General features: G+C 37.4%; 2 protein-coding genes and 1 pseudogene across 2 annotated transcripts; 1 reads left to right on the top strand and 2 right to left on the bottom strand.

Annotated features, from left to right (window-relative positions):
* The first annotated feature begins 1276 nt into the window (after window positions 1–1276).
* OR6C4F (olfactory receptor family 6 subfamily C member 4F) lies at window positions 1277–2206 on the top strand. The gene is given in 1 exon segment (NM_001391780.1): window positions 1277–2206. A coding segment is annotated over 1 exon segment (930 nt).
* A 6462-nt stretch (window positions 2207–8668) lies between these two features.
* OR6C327 (olfactory receptor family 6 subfamily C member 327) lies at window positions 8669–9619 on the bottom strand. Its single transcript, NM_001391038.1, has one exon. It carries the CDS (start codon window positions 9617–9619, stop codon window positions 8669–8671), a length of 951 nt encoding a protein of 316 aa, NP_001377967.1.
* OR6AX1P (olfactory receptor family 6 subfamily AX member 1, pseudogene) lies at window positions 22123–22761 on the bottom strand (annotated as a pseudogene).

Below are 22980 nucleotides of genomic sequence, written 5' to 3'. Positions count from 1 at the left end.
TGGTAGTTCTATTTTTAATTTTTTGAGGACACTCCGTTCTGTTTTCCATATGGTTGTACTAATTTACATTCCCATTAACAGTGCATGAGGGTTCCCTTTTCTCCACATCCTGGCTTAGATATTATTTGGATAAAGCAGATGTGATATATATACACGCAATTGAATATCACTCAGCCATAAAAAAGAATGAAATCATCCTATTTGTGACAACATGGATGAATCAAGAGGGTACTATTATAAATGAAATAAGCCGGACAGAGAAAAAAAGAATACTATATAATTTCACTTATATGGAATGCAAAAAATCAAAACAAATGAAAAAACAAAGCAGAGCAGAAACAGACTCAAAGATATGGGGAATAAATTGGTGGTTGCCAGAGGAGAGGAGAGTGAGGGGAAGGGAAAAACAGGTGAAGGGGATAAGACGTACAAACTTCCAGTCATAAAATACATGTCATAAGGGTGGAATGCACAGCATAGGGAATATAGTCAACGATGTTGTGATAACTTTGTATGATGACAGATGGTGACTAGTCTTATCAGGGTGATCACTTCGTAATGTAAATAAATGTCAAATCACTATGTTATACACCTGAAACTAATACAGTATTGTATGTTAACTATACTTCAATTAAAAAAAAGAAAATGAGAAAGAAAACAATAATTTAAAAAATCAAATATGCTACAAGATCTTCAGCATTATCCTTGTGGGGTAATTCCTATTGATTTCTGAAACAAGGAAGTCAGAGATTAGGACAGTAATGGAGGCGAGGGTCTATGGCAGATAGCCAGCGAAGCATCAAAAGGCACATGGAGGAGAAAAAAGCATAGAAAGGGAAAAAAGCCAAAGGAAGGGAAAGGGAAATGTAGAAAAAGAATCAGCCAGAAATATTTCTACCAAGAGCACAGAAATAGGAGAGATAAAGAGAGTCAAAGGAAGGTGACTCAAATGTGGACATTTCGTGAGCATTTTGGGAGGAAACATATTCGTTTGAAACATTTGAGTAATTATTCTGTAATGGATTCTTTTAAGTGTCCAGGAATAGATCAACTTGAGGAATTGCAAAGACTTTAGGAATAAAGTCATTTACACAGAAGATATGGGGCTTCCATGGAGCGAAGTCCTGTCCAGTGGGACACTGGTTTGGGCCAATTGGATGGAGAGTAATATGTGACCCGGTCCCATGGATTACAATAAGCTTTATCTCTCCCATCCTTCGAAACTTTGGTTTTTGTCATTCTCACCTTTTCCCTTTAGATCTACTAAAGGTCAGCAATGAAAAACAAGACCACGTTTACTGAGTTCATTCTGATGGGCTTCACAAACCAACCTGCAGTCCAGGTGGTGATATTCATCTTTCTGTTCCTCACCTACTTGCTTAGTGTCCTAGGAAATCTGACCATCATCATTCTCACTCTGGTAGACCCCCACCTCCAGACCCCCATGTATTTCTTTCTCCGGAATTTCTCCTTCTTAGAAATTTCCTTCACATCCATTTTTATTCCCAGATTTCTGACCAGCATGACAACAGGAAATAAGGTCATCAGCTTTGCTGGATGCTTTACCCAGTATTTTTTTGCTATACTCCTCGGGGCAACAGAATTTTACCTCTTGGCTTCTATGTCCTATGACCGCTACGTGGCCATCTGCAAACCCCTGCAATACCTGACCATGATGAGCAGCAGAGTCTGCATACAACTTGTGTTCTGCTCCTGGCTGGGGGGATTACTAGCTATCTTGCCCCCAATAATCTTGATGAGCCAGGTGGATTTCTGTGCCTCCAACGTGCTGAATCACTATTTTTGTGACTATGGGCCCCTCCTGGAGCTTGCCTGCTCAGACACAAGCCTCTTAGAACTGGTGGTCACCTTCGTGGCAGCTGTAACTCTGGTGGTTACCCTGCTGCTGGTGACACTTTCTTATACATATATTATCAGGACCATCCTGAGGATTCCTTCTGCCCAGCAAAGGACAAAGGCTTTTTCCACTTGTTCTTCTCACATGATTGTCATCTCCCTGTCTTATGGGAGCTGCATGTTTATGTACGTTAATCCCTCTGCAAAAGAAGTAGGAGCTTTCAACAAAGGAATAGCTGTGCTCATTACTTCAGTTACTCCTTTATTAAACCCCTTTATTTATACTCTAAGAAATCAGCAAGTGAAGCAGGCATTCAAGGACACCATCAAAAAGATTGTGAAGCTTTAAAAAACAATACATCTCAATGAAAATATATTTCACTTAAGAAATATGTATTGAGTGCCTACTGTATTTCAAGTGCTGAACTGGCCTTTGAGGATAAAAATATGAAAGGCATAAGAAATATGTCCTAATTTCAAGGAATCTACAGTCTAGTGGAATAGAAAGATGTATAAACTGTAAATTTATGTAATAAGTTTACATAAAATAAAATAACATGGTGCTATTAGACAAGGAAGAATGAGACTCTACAAAAGGAACAGTTGGAAAGAATTAACTGTTCTCTGCAAATGGCTTGAAATTTAAGAGGCAAAACATATTGCTTATTTAGGAGAGTAGGAAGGTAAGAATTTAGAGTGAGAAAGAGAGGCCAGGTCATGAAAGTATTTAATTACAAACTATGGGATCAGTTGGACATTGGTGAGTCAAGAGAAGTTTTATGAAAGAAAGTGACATTATTAGCTTTGGGTTGAAGGAACTCTCGCATTGGCGTTGTTCTTCATCATAGAGCTCTGGAAACTATGCTTCTCTCAGTGTCAATCATTTTGATTCTCCTTCCCTTTTCCATTTATCTTTCAATGGTAGCCATTACAACTTCCATCCTTTCATAAAGGAAAAACTTTTAAAAGGATATTCATTTCCTCTACTTTTCTCAGAATGAGGCAAAAACTCTCAAGTTTTTCTCAACTTACAGGTCAATTTTCTAGAAGTTATATTAGAAGAGGTTTCGAGAGGCAAGGTTAGAAGCCTCTGACTTCTCCTAGATGGGATCTATTGTTGCTTTTCACAGCTGACATCTTTTTTTTTTCTATTGTGATTTTATTTTCATCTTTTTGTTTGCTTTTGTTAAATATTAGAAAGGACAAATTCTGTGACACGGCTCCATTCTTTTGACATTTCCACAAATTTTTGCTTCAGTTTTTAACATAGGCCATGGATGCCCGTTTTTAATGTGGAAAAGAATATGAAATGTCCACACAGTTTTATATCTAGAATGTTCCAAATTAGGACTGTTAGTAATCAGCTGGGAATAGACTAATCTACCAGAACTCCACACATGGGCTTAAGGTAACAACACGCTAAATTTGAATACGTGATGGTAGGGCCTCAACTTCAGTGGAACTATGGACATTTTGGAAATCTGAGCACTTGCACATAGTTTAGTTGTATCGTAAAGCATTGCTGAATGCTGGTTACTGTTTGGGTACAAGTGGAACATCATCTGGTGTGTTCACATCCTTTATATATGGTAATAATGTGGGTGGAATGATGCTTCTTGGGCATTTAATGAATGTGTATTGGATTGATCATGAGAGAAGATTTCCAGAACTTCAGAAAATATTGAAGAGTGTATAACATTTTTAATAAAAAGTCTTTTATGTAAAGCCATTGCTATTTTGGTTATCTGGTTTTCTTTCATAGCACAGCTGGAGATTAGTCATGACTTTCGATTTAGTCCAAATACATTAGGCTACCTACTAATTGATAGAGAAATGTTCTTAAACAGTCACATCTGAATCATTAAGTTCCCCCAAATCCACATTTCTACTCAAGCCTATGGTGAAGTGGAAGACAATGTCATAACATGGTTAAAAATATAGGCTTTAGTTCAAACCCCAGATTCTCAACCTTCTACCAGAGTCTCCTTGGGATAGTTACTGACCTCTCTAAGGCTTGCTTTTCTCAACTTTAAAATGTGGATGACAATAGTGTCTATGCTATAGAATATTTTTGAAAATTAAATGAGATTATAGGTGTAAAATATTTGAAAAGTGTGTACTTATTAAGTGTTAAATTAATGAAATCCATTAGAACTGTATGATAATGGTAGACAATATCTTTTTTATGAAATTGGCGCTTAACTGTTCACAAATAGATATTAAATAGATTGATTTGGTATAGCTAGGACTGTAAAAATGTTGACCGTCTATTTGAAATCCCTCCACAGCAAGGCCTGCTTATTTCCATTTCTCTTATGTCCAGTTGCACCTTGGATAGCCAGATCAGTGAGTCTTACCCATGCTTCAGAGAAAGCTGATCAGAATACTTGGCAGCAGATTGTTAGGACTGGGCTACCATCAACTCCACGTGCCCTGAATATCTCTGAGTATGCTGAGGCAAGGAAGAAGAGTACTTGGTATGAATCAAAGTGCAAGAACACTAGCTAAAGGTTGACCCCACCTTCATAACATAAGCATTTAGAAATGAATTTGGGAAGGAATGTATCACTTTCCAAATGAGCTTGTCCAAAAACAAGACAAATCATCCTCTTCTGAAACTGTTCACCTAAGCTGGCTTTATGTTAATACATACTTTGAAGGTACTCCAAGTCATAGATAAGCAAAGGAATGAGGTTCCTGATTCTGCAGCTGGGCTCTTGGAATGTTCAGTGTCTAAATGTATAAGTTGGTGGGTTTTATCCCTCCTGCCACCACCGCAGACAAGAGTCAAAATAAAAAGCTTTACTTGTCTAGTATTCTCAGGATGATATCAGAACAGAGCTAGGGAAAGGGGATAATAAAACAGCAGAGGGCTGATCTGTCCCTCTTGGGCATTCATTTCTCTATCCTCTCTCCCTAAGTCCCCAGAGGTTGTGGATTTATGGATTACAAATCTAAACATGCAATCTTCTCTCAGTGCTGTTTCTTGGAAAGAGTTTAAAATAAAATTTAAAAGAACAAAAGAGAATTTTTTAATAAGCCAAGTAAAATAAGAACATTTCTATATTGACTTGGGCTCTCTTGCCTGAGGATCATCCGTGTAGTTTCTTTTAATTCATTCAGAACGTCACAAATTAGGGCTTAAGTTTCTGCCCATACACATCACTAGACAGTACAGCTGAAGCTATACAGTGGTCATGAGCTCAGCAGTCAAAATAATCACCCATCTGGGGAAGAGGTCCACTGTCCGTGTGTGTGTGGGTGGGCATGATCACACATCAGACAACCTATGATGCAAAGAAGAATTAGTGGAACAGAAACATCAAGAACTTAAAGTAAGTATAATTTCTTAAGAAAGATGAAAATGACACTGGTAAAAAGAGGGATAAAACATCATAAAAATAAGCAGGTAAAAAATGTTGAAAAACATAATAATGACATAAAGAATAAAAAGAGATGAAGCTAATACCAGAAGAGACAGAACCAAAACAAAAATAGTGATAAACTCTCTGAGATTAGAGGTTTCATAAAGTCTCCCATAAAGAAAACAATAAAGAGATTAGATAGGGAGGTAGATAGATAAATAGGCACCAAGAAACAGTAGCAGATGCCAAGTAAACCTGGATAATAAGAGTTACAGGTGAAGGAAAAAGGGAATAAAAAAGAAGGAAATGACATAGTTTCTTTAACAGAGTAAAATGGACATCTCCGAGTCTGCTGAGATGGGAAGAATAAAGAAAATAGACACGGTAAGAAACCAGACATTTAAATGTGATGGTAAAATACAAGAACACTTCAGAAGGCTGGCCACATGAAGAATTAATTTGAAAACACTCTCTCTTTTTTTTTTTGCTGGAAAATATTCGCCCTCAGCTAACATCTGTTGCCAATCTTCCTCTTTTTCCTCTTTTTTTCCCCCCAAAGCCCAAGTGCATAGTTGTATATTCTAGTTGCAAGTCCTTCTATGTGAGCCGCCAACACAGCATGGCAACTGACAGACGAGTGGTATGGTTCCACGACCACTGAGTGAACTTGGGCCACCAAAGCAGTGAAAGTGCCGAACTTTAACCACTAGGCCATCAGGGCTGACTCTGAAAACCCTTTTAAAAGAAATACTCAAATAAGAGGATAAATAAACTCAGAAGAATGATGCAAACAATACGAAACATAAAAATGATAATATAGCATATTAATCATGTAAAGTATATTTTTATCTTTTTAAAAAGTAAGACTTAAAGAAGGATAAAAGAAAGAAAATCTGTATTCATAACCAGAACTAAAATTCTAGAAAACATGTACCTGAGGGGCTTGTGAAGAAAGACCAAAGTAACAGACGAAAAGGATGATATATTTGCTGTGATTAAAGAAAGAAGCAGAAATGTATAAGCTTAAGGAATCAATAGATGAAAATGAGTAAGGATGAGTCTTAAGTTAAAGTATGCAACCTAAAAATAAAATAGAATTTATAACTTCTAAATGACCAAAATAGAAGTATCCATCAAATGAAGGACAGGAAAAGATAAAAAAGTAATAATAAGTAGAATAAATGAAATATATAGAATAAGAGGTCAGAAATCAGTCCTACTATAATAGTAATAATAAAAAGATTACATCAATAAGTCTCATAATAAAAAGGACAAAGATCCTCAAATTTTGTTAAAAAGAAAAATAAATGCAGCAAAGTGTTGTATATAAGAGACACACTTAAAGCAATAAGGCATTAAAAAGTTGAAAATGAGGAATGAGTGACATCCTAAACATGATGGAATAGATTATCTACCCTGTTCCCTCCAAAGAATACCAATTTTGACAATCACCTGTGGACAAGAGCGCCTTTGTAGAAGTCTGAGAGTCCACTGGAGAAATTCCAGACCATTAGAGTAAAACAAAAAAAATCTGAGACTGAATACTTGAGAGTTAGAGGGACAGTTTCACTTTGCCAACATCGTCCCTCTCCCAAGGTCACACAGGGCAAAGGGAGAGCGCGTGAGTGAGCGCCCAGCTTTCAAGCTGTCTGGGAACTCCCAAAGAGACAGACTTCTTTCTTGCTCCATCCAGAATACTGAGATGCAAACTGCATGACTGGGGGCCAGTGAGCAGCTGGGAGAATGGCAGCCAGGGTTTGGCATGGAATATATCAAGGGGGCGTGGATCCTACTAACTGCTTGGAGGACTCACCTGCAGAACCCCCTGACTGATACACAGGCACTCCCAATGTTCCTCAAGCCTCAATCACACACCCTCACACCCTGTGCCTGGCTTACCGTGCATCCCCCTGACAGTGGGAGGAGTGAGACTTTGCAGATGGCTGGTGAGCACATGCAGAAAGCTGGCCTGACTCTATGGGTCTGGGAGAAAGCACACAATCTTGGACATTCAGCACTGCCCTGGGGAAAGCAAACAAGAGAGGCCGTCAGCTCCAAGCCTGGCTTTGCAGGATCCAGAGAAGACATACAATCTTAAAAATTCCCCCACAAAAGGGGACAAAAACATGGAGCAGGCATCTGCATAAAAAAGTTCTTATAGAGCACCAGAACCCTTAACAGGACAGAAGGAATATATGTCTCTCCTAAAGAAAGTCAGTAGAGACTGGAAAATGTGACTGATTCTTCAAATGTGAAGACACCAGTGTGAGGCATCAAGGAACATGAAAAGTCGAGGAGACATGGCACCAACAAAGGAACACAACAATTTTCCAGTAATAACCTCAAAGTAATGGAGATCAGCAGTTTGCCCAATAAGAATTTAAAATAGTTGTTTTAAAGAATCTCAGTGAGCCACATGAAAACACAAAAAGACAATTCAAATTAAAAGTAGGAATACCATATGATCCCCCTATCCCACTACCGGGGATTTATCCAAAGAACTTGAAATCAATGATCCAAAGAGATTTATGCACCCCTATGTTCATTGCAGCATTATTCACAATAGCCAAGATGTGGAAACAACCCAAGGGCCCTTCTATGGATGAATGGATAAAGAGCTTATGGTATATATATACAATGGAATACTACTCAGTTATAAAAAATGACAAAATCATCCCATTTGCAACAACATGGATAGGACTTGAGAGTATGATGTTCAATGAAATAAGCCAGACAGAGAAAGACAAATACTGCATGATTTCACTCATGTGTGGAAGATAACAAATACATGGATAAAGAGAACAGACTAGTGGTTACCAGAGGGGAAGGGGGTTGGGGGATGGACAAATTGGATAAAGAGGCACATATGTATGGTGACGGATAAAAATTAAGACTACTAGGGGTGAGAACGATGAAATGTATTCAGAAATTGATAAATAATAATGTACACCTGAAATTACATTTGTATTGCTGCATTTTTTTCAGCTGTTTTTTTATCCTTATTTTAGTATACTCATATAGGAAGGGGAAAGGAATATTAGAATATCCTCATTTTGTACAAATTCTCATGATATTTTTTGTGAAGACAGCATTGACAAGGCTAAATTACAGATAAAGGCAGCTTTATATTTCCTGAAAATCAATGTACTTAGCCTCTTGAAAAGGGAAGACTCTGAAAAAGAGGTGGTACAGCAAGAAGGGAAAGGAGTGACATGTCCAGAATAGTTTCTATGGGCGGGACTAATGAATAATCCATATTTGAGAAGACTAAGGAGAGTTGCTTGGAGAGAATATCCATCTACATAATGCTGGGTCCTTCATGGTTGTTTCTCAGACATTCTTCTCAATTCTCTTTAATGCTCACCAAAATGTGACATTCTCATAGCTTCAATTTCCAGCCATAATCCAATGAGATGTCTCTTATTTTGAGTTCCCAGTATGCTGTTCTACTGCTTCTTTGAGTGAAATACAAATGTTTTGAGAGTGTCATGGAAAGACTGCTTCACTTGTTTATTTCTCAGGGTATAAATGAAGGGGTTCAACAAAGGGGCAACAGACATAGTGAGCAGAGAAACTGCCTTATTAATGGCCACTTCATCCTTAGCTGACGGTTTGATATACATAAAAATGCAGCTGCCATATGTAATGGAAACCACAATCATGTGGGAGGAACGGGTGGAAAAGGCTTTTTTCCTTTGCTGGGCAGAGGGTGATCTCAGAACCATGCTAACGATGTATATGTAGGACAGAACAACACAAAAAAGCATCATTATGAAGGTCAGCACGGCACAGACTATAACCAGCTGCTCTGTAAACCATGTTTCTGAACATGAATTCTTCAGTATTGGAGAAGCATCGCAGTAAAAATGTTCAATAACAGAGTCACAGAATTCCAGCTGGAGGCTTAGGCCAAGGGGCGGGAGGATAACCAATAGACCTGATACCCAACAACAGAGGATGAGATTCCTGCAGACTCTGCTGTTCATGATGGTCACGTAATGCAGGGGTTTGCAGATGGCCACATAGCGGTCATAGGACATCACAGCCAAGAGAAAAAATTCTGTAGCTCCAAAGAGGACAACAAAAAATATTTGGCTGAAGCAGGCTTTAATGGTGATGGCTCTGTCCCCACTTGATATGATGTACAGGTATGCTGGGATACAGGCCTTTGTGAATGAGAGTTCTAAGAAAGAGAAGTTTTGAAGAAAAAAATACATAGCTGTCTTTAAATGAGAATCCACCAAGATGAGAGAAATGATGGTCAGATTCCCAACCACACTCAACATGCATGTGATAAACAGAAAGGCAGAAACCAAAATCTCCAGTTGTGGGTCATTTGTCAAACCCATTATGATGAACGTCGTTATTGCCGAATGGTTTCTCATCACTGACTTCATGCTATTGCCCAATCTTCATATAAAAGTCACTGAAATTGGATCTGAGGAACAATGTTCAATATGACATGATCAAATAGGGGCTATAAGTAACAATGAAACCCAATCACATGGTGCCCTTCCACAACCTGAGAATTGGCCTTTCATGAAGTTATACCCTCAACTACACTCAGTTTACTGCAGGGAAGATAACGTACCACAAGGAAGCTAGAAGTAGTTTGTCTGGGTTCAAACAGTATCTCTGTCATTCATCTACTAGCTGAGTGACCTTGGACAAGTCATCTAACCAATCTGTGCTCCCAATTTCATAATCTGTAAAATGAGGTTAATGATGATACTACCTCATCAAGTTGCTGTGAAGTTTAAATGAGACAAGCATGTAACATGCCTATAATAGTACTAAGGAAATAATAAGAACTGTACAGATAGTATTTTTTTTAATTTTCTGAAGCCAATATCTAATCATCTTAAGGCATTTAGCTCTTCAGGTAGCAGCTCTCCCTTTCTGCTTTTCACATCATTAATTTCTTCCACATTTCTAGATTAAAATCATCATTATACAAACATGCACTGATAGTCCCTATATAATTTTGTTAAATCTTTTGCGTTAGGGAGTGACACTTCTATCATATACTTTTTTTTTTTAAATGTTGGCACCTGAGCTAACAACTGTTGCCAATCTTCTTCTTATTTTTAAAAAAATTTTTTAAATTGCTTTTTGTCCCCAAATCCTCCCAATACATAGTTGTATATTTTAGTTGTGGGTCTTTCTAGTTGTGGCATGTGGGATGGCACGTCAACATGACCTGTGCCTGGGATCTGAAGCGGCAAAACCAGAGGCTGCCGAAGTGGAGCACGCGATCTTAACCACTTGGCCATGGACTGACCCCTATCATATACTTTTAATATAGTTTTGACCATTGGAAACTTTTTAATATGAATATTCAAAAATAAAATCAATTTAAGTCAGTGAAGATAGGAGAGAGGACCTAAAACTGAAAGCAAATTGGAAAAAAATCAGCCCATTTTTATCCCAAATAAATACCTTAACTATACCAAAGGGGAAAAGAAACGACTAGTCCAAGTGCTTGTGAACACACTGTCCAACTGGAGCCCCTCAGTCTCGGTCTGAGCAGAGGGCAGGAAGAATTGTAGACAAACCTGAATTCTTTAGTAGGCTTGTTTTTTGTAGTGTTATGGGCAAAGCTAGGCTGAAATATTTTAGGTCTATTATAGGACGGAGCAAATGAGTGTATACTGATTATCAGAGTTTTCACCCAAGAATTAGGAAGATACAAATACAGATTAAGGGGGAGACAAAAAAGAGCCCTGAGTGGATGAACTGGAAGTGGAGGTAACAATGTGAATTCATAATTCCTAGCATATGTACATGAAGGTGTATATACACGTATATGCATGTGTGTATGATGTGTGTATATATGTATGCATATATGCGCATATATTTGTATACTGTATTATACGTTTATATACTTGCTTATATTTCATCAGACCACTAAAATGACTAAGAAAAAAGACACCCCAATAGTACTGAGCTCACCTGGAGCTCAGTATTTTTTGTTTCATTAAAAAAATTTTAACGTATTTTTGTTTTTCATTAAAACGAACTAGGGCTCCCTAAAAAATTAGCTGATCCAGGACTGAGGTACAGTAGGCACAACGTGAGCACGCAACATCTTGTTATTCCAGAAAGTAAGGAAATCTTGAAATGAACAATGGGACTTATCACAAGGTCCACAGAAGCCAGCGTGAAGGAGGGCCCACCGACACAGTGTGGATATTTGAGCACCATGATTATTAAGTACAGCAATGAATTATGAGCTATTGAATACTAGGAATTCATGAGTGCATATAAGAAATCGATACATCAACTATAAGTTGAGGAGAAGAGTGAAGTCTTGCTTACAGTGGAATGCCAAAACCAGAGAGTAGATGTGGAGGGAGGGCTGGAGTTGGAAATCAGCCTTTTGCCACCACTGCAGTAAAGATTGAATCAAGTAAAAACCATCAAGAGATGCAAAATCGAGGGAAAATTTTTGCTGAGAAGTAGGATCCTTGCACGATTTTAAAGTATATTCTCACGGACTGCCTATCACTTATGAGGGAAACGTGATAATATTACAATGGAGAAATAGGACCGCTTGACCAGGAGATCAAACATGTCATCCTGAGAATGACACAATACCATCTGTATCGTACTCCAGCTGAGAATGGATAACCTGAATCGAATCATGAGAAAACATCAAAGAAACCCCATATGAGGAAGTTCCTTTGACAAAAGGGAATGGAGGAAGACTATATTCTACAAAAATGTCCATCTCAAGGAAAGAAAAAAGAGATAGGCTGTGGGAATGTTCCAAATAAAGGAGGCTAAAGAATCCTGATAACTAAATGAAATACCTGAGTCAATTTGGATGCTGTGAAGAAGGGAGAAAAATTCTATTAAGGATATTGTTGAGTCAGTGACAAAACTTAAATATGGGTGGTAAATAAGATAAAATTATTATATCAGTGTTTTATTTACTGAAGTTGATAGCATCACTGTGTTTTTTCAAGTAAATATCCCTGTTCTTAAGAAATACACACTCAAGCAGCTGGGGATACAGTAGTAAAGGGCCATGATATATGTATTTTACCCTGAAAAGTGTCATGAAAAATGTCTTATGAAGAGAGACAGCACATGATAAAGTAAATGGGGTAAATATTAACAGTAGATGCACCTGGGTAATCACATATTCTCAATACTAGTCTTAACTTGGCAAGTTTTCTGTAAACTGAAATTATTTCCAAGTAAAAATTTAAATTTAAAGAAAAACCACACCACCGTGATTACTGCCTATCTATCACCTCATTTTCCTGCTCCATTTAGCAGTAACTTTCTTCCAAAGAGGCAATCCAGTCTGTTTTAATTTCCCTGCTTTCCATTTATTCTTTTTTTTATGGGAAGAATTTTTATTGTTATTGGAACATTTATGTTTTCTGTTACTTCTTCAGTTAGATGTTTTATTGTGGTAAGAACACAACATGAGATCTACTCTTATCACATTTTTAAGGGTGCAATGCAGGATTGTTAACTACAGGTACTATATTGTGCAGCAGATCTCTGGAACTTATTCATCTTTCATAACTGAAACTTTATACCCGTTGATAGCAACTCCCCATTTCACTCTTCTTTCTACTCCATCTTGCCTCCGCCCTACTGTAACATCAAAAATTATTTTATCAAAGGAGCTGGTCACGTCCTTATTATCAAATGGAGTAGCACTCATCAGTCCTCACATTTTTCAAACTCAGTTATACTTAAAAAGCTTCTCTTTCATCCTAGTCTTGGTTTCTTTTCTACTACATTCCTGATATTATTCATAGGTCACTGTTTTCTGCTTTTTGGTGTATTTCTCTTATACCAACTTTCAAATATTGAAGAACCCGTGAACCCTCTTGCTTTCATATCTACATACTCTCCAGAGGTATTCTTGTCCAAGCACATAATTTAAATGCTATCTAAATATTAATGATGCCCAGATAGATAGATGATAGAAGGAGAGAGAAAATTTATATACATATATATATCTCTCTCTCACACCTAATGTCTATTTTATGTCAAATGCTTCTTCAACGTACACAAGTGAAATTCTTGGGTTCCCCATCCAGATTTTCCTCCCCTTGATCTCAGTCAATAGAAACACTATCAGTCAGTTATTCAAAAAAACTTAAGCAATACACTTGGCTCTTTACTTTCCCTCACCTCCGCACCGGTAAATCAGCAAATACTCTCTCCTAATTGAAACATCTCTAATTGGACAACAGCTCACAAGTGCCAGCACACTACACATCATCCTTCTCTGAAGTGATCTCTCTATTTTCAATCTTGCCGCTTATCTACAGCTATTTCCTTTATAGCAGCTGGAGGGACTTAAATGTGTTTTAGTCCACATCCCTCCACAACTTAACATACAATAGCTTCCTATCATTCATAGAACAAAGTATATGCCATAGTCTATGAGCCATCTCCTGTAACTCTTACTTTATTTGACTACATCCTGGTTCTCAGACTTTCTCTCTGATCCTCAGGGCAGCCCTACTTTGGCCTTTGCACATACTGAATCATCTGATTAGATTGTTCTCCTGTCTGCACACTTCTGGATGCATCCCGTCACTGTGGGTTCAGCTCAGAGGTCACCTACTCATAGGCCTCTCTCCTGACCCCCAAATTCAGTAAGTCTCCCCACCATCCAGTCACTCAAATTTATGTCAGCCTTTTTTACTTTCTCCTTAATAATCAGCACAGTCTGAAATTATCTGTTTTCTCTTATCACCAATTGTAATATAAATTCCATATGGGCAAGGATCTTAAATATCTTATACTTTCCTTTATACCCAGCATTGAGAATAGTGTCTGTCATAGATTTTGCATGAAAAATTTTGCTGAATTACTAGGTTTTACTCTTTTACAACCAGAATCATTTAAACAGACATATTAAATAGAAACGAAAAAATAATTCTCTACAGTAGGATTTTTCACCTTAGCAACAGAAGATACAAGAACATTTTTAGGAGAAGGTGGGCAAAAGAAAGGTTTTCATGTGATGATTTTTGCCACTGTCTATTAAATTACATTTTTAATGGACCAACTACATTCACTATGATGAAGAGGAAAAACGATCAAATGTTTTGGACTTTTCCTCTGTGCCGTATCTTCCAAGCAGATAATTGATGTTCTCTTTCTTAATGCAATTTTTATCTACTCAGGTTATCCATAAGTGTGATAATTATTAAGACCACGACCAACTACACAGTCACTCAGGGTCTGGGCAAAAGCTACATAACAGTTGCTCTCAAATACCTAAATTATTACATTGGTCTAATCAACTCTGCTGTCTTCAATCCATGTTCTACGTCACTGCTGTCCAATACAGTAACCATTAGCCACATATGGAAATTGAGAACCTAAAATGTGGCTGGTCTGACTGAGATATGCAGCAACTTTAAAATACACACAGTATTTGGAAGACAGTAAGAAAAATTAATATACCTCATTGTTAATTTTATTATGAATGCATGTTGAAGTAATAATATTCTGTATGTATTGAGATAATGAAAATATATAATTAAAATTAATTTTTCTTGTTTCTTTTCACTTTTTTAAATGGTGCTACTGGAAATTTTTAAATTGTAAATGTGACTCACATTATATTTCTATTGGCTAGAGTTGTTATAAGGTTTCATATCTTCTCCCATTAGAGAATAAAAAAGGATCCCCATAGGGCTCGATTAGTTTGGTGTCTGAGTAACCTTCAGTGTCTTTTATTATTATTGCCCACAATCTCTCAAGTGTATATTCCCTGCATCAAGGAAATGAAACTCTTATCTTTGTGAGGTGAGTGAATAGTACCAGCTCCCAGTAAGTAGAGTTCTCTAGTACAATGCCAAGCTTGTAGATATCAGTATAAAAAAAAGAGGGGTCGGGGGAGAAATTAACTTGGGCTTGAGACAGATAGTGGGCAGATAGGTGAGACTGGTGATGAAAAGGGGGAAGATTTTTTTATTTTATTTTATTTTGAGGAAGATTAGCCCTGAGCTAACTGCTGCCAATCCTCTTTTGGCTGAGGAAGACTGGCCCTGAGCTAACACTGTGCCCATCTTCCCCTACTTTCTATGTGGGACGCCTACCACAGCATGGTGTGCCAAGTGGTGCCATGTCTGCACCTGGGATCTGAACTGGGGAACCCTGGGCCACCGAAGCAGAACATGTGCACTTAACCGCTGGACACCGGCCTGGCCCCAGGAAAATTCTTTTGAAAATTGAATCTTTACCATTGATAATTGAGATAAATGGAATAGATAGACGTATAGATAGACACGATAGATAAAAGAATGAGACAGATGACAGAGAGAGAGAGAGGAGGTGAGAGTTTTGAAGACTTCTGGAGAGTTGTTTCTGTATGCCAATCAAACCTCTGTACCTGGGACTTCACCAACTTAATGAGGCATAAAATCAGTCTTGTCTACATTTTCAGCCAGATGAGGGTTTGCTTGCTCTATAAATAACCTCAGAAATTACTGATTCTCTTAATAAAATATAAAAAAATAAATGAAATTGAAACTAATACTTTATTTCCTTTCCTAGAGTGAAAATATGGAGTGAAAAATTTTATGTAGAGTGAAACGTATTATACAGAGTGAAACATAAATATCTTCTCCATCAGTTACAAATGGAAAGGTACATGACTAGTAAAACACCAGTACTTATGTTTCACGTTCTTCATTATTTCACTTGAAATCTGTACCTGAGTGAACCTCCATTTGAGCAAAAACATGCCAGTAGGAGCATCTACATGCACTTATAGCCCCTTGCCTTTAGTTATCATACTCACTGTGAATATACACGTTTTCCAATTACAAAATATACAATCCTATTTTTAAGTCAGGAAATATTTCTTTGTGCTCTGGGTAACTGAAGAGAAGATAACGAAGTTCGAAAACAAAGAAACTTAAGAAGCCTCTCTAGCTCTGCAAAAGTGGGTGTTCTGATTTTCTGTGGGCAAACAGATTTTAACATTAAAGACCTTCTGTATTTCCTTCACCTGTAATAGTCCGCAGGAAAAAAAAAAAAAGAAAAAAATGTCCTTGGAGGCCCTGAATCAAAAGTCTCCAGTGAATCTAAATTATAATTTATTTTGGTAAAACATTCCCAACCCAATGGGGTTAATGTCCCTGGAGAGAAAGAGATGTAATAACAGCAACAAACTGAATCCAGGTGTAGAAAAATCAGATTCTCATTACAAATCAGAAAATATTATTCATTATTTACACACATGGCTTACGCAGTGCAATGAGCTAGAAGAAAGCCTTCTTATCTAAAGTTATAGGCATAATACAGATTTAATACAGAACAATTCAAGTGGAGAAACTCCAGAAAGTCAATTATAGAATTCTAGAAACTCATAGAAACTCTAACATCCAGAAATAAACATTATTATTTTGGTTTTTCTTTTTCAAATGTTGTCTATATTTGTATACACACATGTATTTTAATTATAATGTTCCACACAGTATTTTAACTTGCTTTGCTACATTAAAATGTATAGTAAACGTCTTTCTTTCTATTTCGTAAAAAAGAGGCATAAGCAAGTAATTTGTATTTCTCTACAGTGTTTGCTGTAGGTTTTTTAAAATCATGTTAAGGAGGTACATTTCTGTTCCTATTTGTTAAATTTTTTTAATCATTAATGAATGATTATTGATTTTTACCAATGCCTGTTATACATCTGTGGAGATCATTGTATGTTTCTCTTTTAATTCAATTAAAGTGGTAAGACAGATTTTCTGGTATTAAACCAACCTTGCATCTCTAAGGTGAATATAGCTTGGTTGAGTTATATTACACTTTAATATATTACAGACTTGGTTTATTAATACATTCTTCAGGATTTCTGCATCTATGTTTATGAGCGAGATTCCCCCATAGTCTCCTATTCTTGACAGTCCTTGTCAGGTTTGGGTATTAAGTTATTGCTACAGTGAGTTGGGGGTACATCTCCTATTCTCTGGAAGAGTTTTTGAAGTAATTTGTTTTTGAATGATTGATATAACTTGTTATTTAAACCAAATAAGCTATACATGTTTGGTGAGAAGATTTTGATAATTTATTCCCTTAATGATGACAACATAATTTTTCAACTTTTAAGTCAGTGATAAGTGTGTAGCAGGCATATACAAAACTATAGCAATCAAAACAGTATGATATTGGCATAGGAGCAGACCCATAGATCAAATGGAACAGAATAGAGAGCCCAGAAATAAATCCAAACATATATGGGCAATTAATTTAAAAGAAAGGAACCAAGAATATACAATGCGGAAAGGACAGTGTCTTCAATAAATGGTGTTGGGAAAACTGAACAGCCACGTGCAAGAGAATGAAACGGAACCACTATCTTACACCATGCACAAAAATTAACTCAAAATGGATTAAAGACTTGAATGTACAACTTGAAACTACAAAACTCTTAGAAGAAAACATAAACAGTAAACTCCCTGACCTCCGTCTTGGTGATGATTTTTTGGATTTGACACCAAAAGCAAAGACAACAAGAGCAAAGAGCAAAAATAACCAAGTGGGACTACATCAAACTAAGAAGCTTCTGCACAGCATAGGAAAACATGAGCAAAATGAAAAGGCAACTACCACACGGGAGAAAATATTTGCAAATCATATATCAGACAAGAAGTTAGTATCCAGGGGCCAGCCCTGTGGCTAAGTGGTTAAGTTTGCACACTCCACTTCAGTGGCCCAGGGTTTCACTGGTTCAGATCCTGGGCATGGACCTAGCACTGCTCATGAAACCATGCTGAGGTGGTGTCTCACATAGCAGAACTAGAAGGACCTACAACTAGAATATACAGCTATGTACTGGGGGGCTTTGAGGAGGAGAAGAAGAAGAAGAAGAAGAAGAAAAAGAAGTTAGTATCCAAAATATATAAAGAACTCATACAACTCAATAGCAAAAACAACAAACCAAAAAAACCCCAAAAACCCAAACAACCCCATTAAAACATAGGCAGAGAATCTAAACAGACATTTTTCCAAAGAAGACATACAGATGGACAACAGGTACATTAAAAGGTGCTCAACATCTCTAGCCATCAGGGAAATACAAGTCAAAAGCAGAATGAAATATCACTTCACATCTCTTAGAATGGCTATTGTAAAAAAGACAAGAGATTACCAGTGTTGGGGAGGATGTGGAGAAAAGGGAACCTTGTGCTTTGTTGGTGGAAGTGTAAATTGGTTCAGCCACTATGGAAAACAGCATGGGGTTTCCTCAAAAAATTGAAAAGAGAACTACCATATGATCCAGGAATTCCATTTCTGGGTATTTATCTGCAGGAAATGAAAACACTAAGTTGAAAAGATATATGCACCCCTAAATTCATTGCATTATTTTCAATAGCCAAAACATGGAAGACATGAAAGCAACCTAAGTGTTCATCAGTGGACTAATGGATAAAGAAATTGTGGTGTACATATATGCAATGGAATATTACTCAACCATGAGATAGAAGGAAATCCTGCCATTTGCAACAACATGGATGGAGCTTGAAGGCATTTTGCTAAGTGAAATAAGCCAGACAGAGAAAGACAAATACTGAATGGTATCACTTATATGTAAAATTGAAGTAAAAAGTCAAACTCGTAGAAACAGAGAGTAGAAAAGTAGTTGCCAGGGGCTGGGGGTGGTCAGAAATACAGAGAGGTTGGTAGAGGGGTAAAAACTTTCAACTATAAGATAAATACGGTCTGAGGATGTAATGTATAAGATGGTACTATAGTTAACACTATATATTGTATAACTGAAATTTGCTAAGAGAATAGAACTTAAATGTTCTCACCAAAAAAGAGATAAATATGGGAGTTGATGGATATGTTAATTAACTAGATAGGAGTAATTCTTTCACCATGTATATGTGTATAAAATCATCACAATGTACACTTTAAAAATCTTAACATTTTCTTTGTTAATTATGTTATTGAAGCTGAAAAATACAAAATAAAAATTCTTACATTAGAACAGTGATGTGTTATATCTTAAATAATTAATTTGTCTTGAACCTTTAAACAGAAAATTGTTCTAATTTTTTTGTCACGATTTAAATTTTGCCTATATCAGTAAATGTAGCCTTTTCTTGAGTCAGCCTTCAAATTATATCATTAACAAAATGTGCTTCTCTGAAGCAATATCAGGTATTGCTATTAACATAGATTGGGAGTCACATAAAAGTGGATTTGATCATTGATCCATCCTTTATAAACTCTTAACTTCCATGGGTCTCACCTTCTCTAAATGTAAAACAAGATCTTAAAATTACCTTGTAAAATATTGTGTAGAGAATTATCAGTAACATATAAAATGTCAGATACTTAACAGTCTGACTGAAAACTGGCTTCCTTAATTTAGGGTCTCTCCATTACATATATTCCCTCTAGTCTTCTATCATTTTATCATATTCTTTGAAAATGTAACAATTTTCATTGGGGCTAAATTATTTTTGATCCATTATTTTTATACTTGTTTAGGATTTTTAAAAAGTCTTTAGTTATTTTTTGAAATATACTGTATGTACAGAAAGGAAAACTCAAAATTCTACAGCATGAAGATTTTTCATTCAGCCCTCTCAAATGGTTTCCGCAGCGTTAGGAGACCACCAAGAGTTGTGCTGGTTCCCTGGTGGCCCACTGCCCAGGCAAAGCACTTTCCCTGTACCCTACATTTGAATGTCTATTGCTATGTATAACAGCCAAAATTTTGGTGGATAAAACAATTCTTATCACTTGTAGCTGTAGGAGTGGACAAGGGACAGCTGAGTGGTGCTCACATGGGTCTTTCACCTTGTTGTAATCAGTGGTAACTGGATTTGTAATCATATGAAAGTGTTATCAGAAGTTCGGTCTCTGATCCTAATGCCAATCCAAATAATGAGAACAGAGTCTTGCGTGAAAAAGGAAAGGCTTTACTTTGCCAGGCAGAGGGAACAAAGCAAAGGGTCTCAAAAGTTGCTTGCCCCCTGTTAAGAAACAAGTAGGGGGTTTTATTTGGGGTTTTAGGTAGGGGAGGGGGGCCGTGGACTTCTTGGTCAGCATTTTACCATCAGCTTGTGTCTGGGGCTGCTTCCAGCAGGGGAGAGAAAGGATTTCTCAGATGAGTGTCCTTGGCTGTTTATCTCCATGGTGGAAGGTGGACTCTGACGTCAGGAAGGTGAGGAGTTAGGCCTGGTAAGCTTCAGTTTCTTGGTATTCTCTGGACATGAGTCTCTCTGTAAAAGAACTTCAAGGTCCTGTGATTAGCCACAACTTTAGTGGGAGCCTAGTGTGAGGTCATCTGGACTTTAACAATTTGTAACTTCTATTTGGCTCTATAGCTCAGGGAGTCAGAGGTTGAAGAAGCAAACACTTAGATATGAGTGTGACTAAAGAACCAGGGAACTGGGAATGTGTGTCTTTAGTTTTAACCCGTATGTGCTGGGTTCACTGTAGGGGAACCAGTATCAGGGGTGATATGAACTAAGGGCCAATAACAAAAGCTCATCTGAGCTGATGTCCAAGACGGCTTCTTCAGTCACATGTTGCCACAGGTAAGATGGCTGGATGAAATGGGGGCTGACCAGTATCTCTCTCTACACAGCTTCTTTGCAAGACTAGTGTAGGCCTCATAATTGCATGGCAACCTCAGGGTTTTCAAACTGCTCATATGACATCTGGATTCCCCCAGCGTGTATGTTCCAAAAAAGAAGATGGAAGCTAAAATGTTCCAATGGCTTAACCTCTGAAGTCACACAACTTCACTTCTAACACATTCTTTTTCTTTTTTTTAAAGATTAGTACCTCAGCTAAAATCTGCTGCCAATCTTTTTTCTTTTCTTCTCCCCAAAGCCCCCAAATACATAGCTGTATATTCTAGTTGTAGGTCTTTCTGGCTCTGCTATGTGGGTGGGATGCCACCTCAGCATGGCCTGACAAGTGGTGCTAGGTCCACGCCCAGGATCAAAATCCGTGAAACCCTGGCTGCTGTAGCAGAGTGCACCAATTTAACCACTTGGCCATGGGCCAGGCCCTCACTTCTACCACATTCTAATGGTCAAAATCAAGTCATAGAGCCAGTCAAGATTAAAAGGGAGAGTAAAGAAACTACATCTTCTGATTGGGAAAGCAACAAAGAATTTGCAAGTATCTTTAATCCACCACAGTCAAGAAGCTGAAAATGCCCTCAAGGGCAAAAGCAGCAATTTACAATCAGTTCATCTTTCCACATTTCTGCCCTTTCAGAGTCTCAGCCCCTCTGATCCTCATTGTTTCACCACAATCTGATGTCATTAGTCAATGATTTTTGTGTTTTACTTGCCTCTACTTGTTGTTTTTGGGACCAATACCCAGAAGAGGAAATCTATCAATTATCAGTGAAGACTATTTGGTTACATTTTTGTTTATGTTGATGTTTTCTTGCATATATTTTAATAAGTTCAGATTAGAAGAGGCAAATAAAATTATTATGATTTTGTGCAAATCCACATATTTATTGTGAGGCAGCATTAACAAGGTGGAATTAAAGATGAAGGCAGCTTTACATTTCCTAAAAACCAATGTTCTTATGCTCCTGAAAAGGGAAAGCACTTTGAAAGAGGCTGTGTTGCAAGGAGCAGAAAGCAATCACATGAACAGAATAGATTCAACACACAAGATTATTGACTAATGCATATTTGAGAAGACAAAAAAGGAGTTGAATGAAATGTAGATTAGGAAGACAGAAGTTTCAGACAAGTAGAGAAATATCCACTTGTATAAGGCTGGGTCCCTCACAGCTCTTTCTTAGACTTTCTTCTCAATTCTCTTTATTTCTCCTCAACATTATGAGACTGCACAGCCCCAATGATTCAATTTACATCCACATGCCAGTAACTTATTTTTTGTTTTAAATTCCCAATATGAGAATCTAATATTTCTTCGAAAGAAATTTAAGTCTTTTGAGGAGAGACTGCTTTACTTGTTTATTTCTCAGGGTATAAATGAAGGGGTTCAACAAAGGGGCAACAGACGTAGTGAGCAGAGAAACTGCCTTATTAACAGCCACTTCATCCTTAGCTGATGGTTTGATATACGTAAAAATGCAGCTGCCATATGTAATGGAAACCACAATTATGCAGAAAGAACAGGTGGATAAGGCTGTTTTTGTTTTCTCGACAGAGGGTAATCTCAGAACCATCCTAATGATGTATATGTAGGACAGAACTACACACACAAGGGTCATAATGAAGGTCAACACAGCACAGACTACAACTAGCTGCTCTATACACCATGTATCTGAACATGAATTCTTCAGTATTGGAGAAGCATCACAGAAAAAATGTTCAATAACAGAGTCACAGAATTCCAGATGGAGGCTCAGGCCAAGGAGCAGGGGATAAGGAACAGGCCAGATTCCCAAGAATAGAGGATGAGATTCCTGCAGACTCTGCTGTTCATGATGGTCACATGATGCAGGGTTTTTGCAGACGGCCACGTAGTGGTCCTAGGACATCACAGCCAAGATAAAGAATTCTGTACCTCCAAACAGGAAAACAAAAAATATTTGAAGCAGGCCTTGCTGGTGATGGACAGTGTCTATGAATTCCAAGCAAACCAGTCACATTCATTGCCTTCTTTAACTTGATAATTGAGTTTTGATGAGGTAATTCCTTCAACTTCACTGATATGTACCTCAGGGAAGCTAAGATTATGGGAAATTTCTCTTGAAAATTACTGCTATTGAATTATTCTAAATAATCCAGGACCTCCCAATCTACAGCACTCT

Source organism: Equus caballus, chromosome 6 (genome assembly GCF_041296265.1).
Source record: "Equus caballus isolate H_3958 breed thoroughbred chromosome 6, TB-T2T, whole genome shotgun sequence".
Taxonomy (NCBI): domain Eukaryota; kingdom Metazoa; phylum Chordata; class Mammalia; order Perissodactyla; family Equidae; genus Equus; species Equus caballus.
This window is presented reverse-complemented; position numbering and strand designations above follow the sequence as displayed.

What these genes read in the sequence shown, in the direction of transcription:
- OR6C327 (NM_001391038.1), bottom strand. Translation starts at nt 9,619, where the DNA reads ATGAAGTCAGTGATGAGAAACCATTCGGCAATAACGACGTTCATCATA.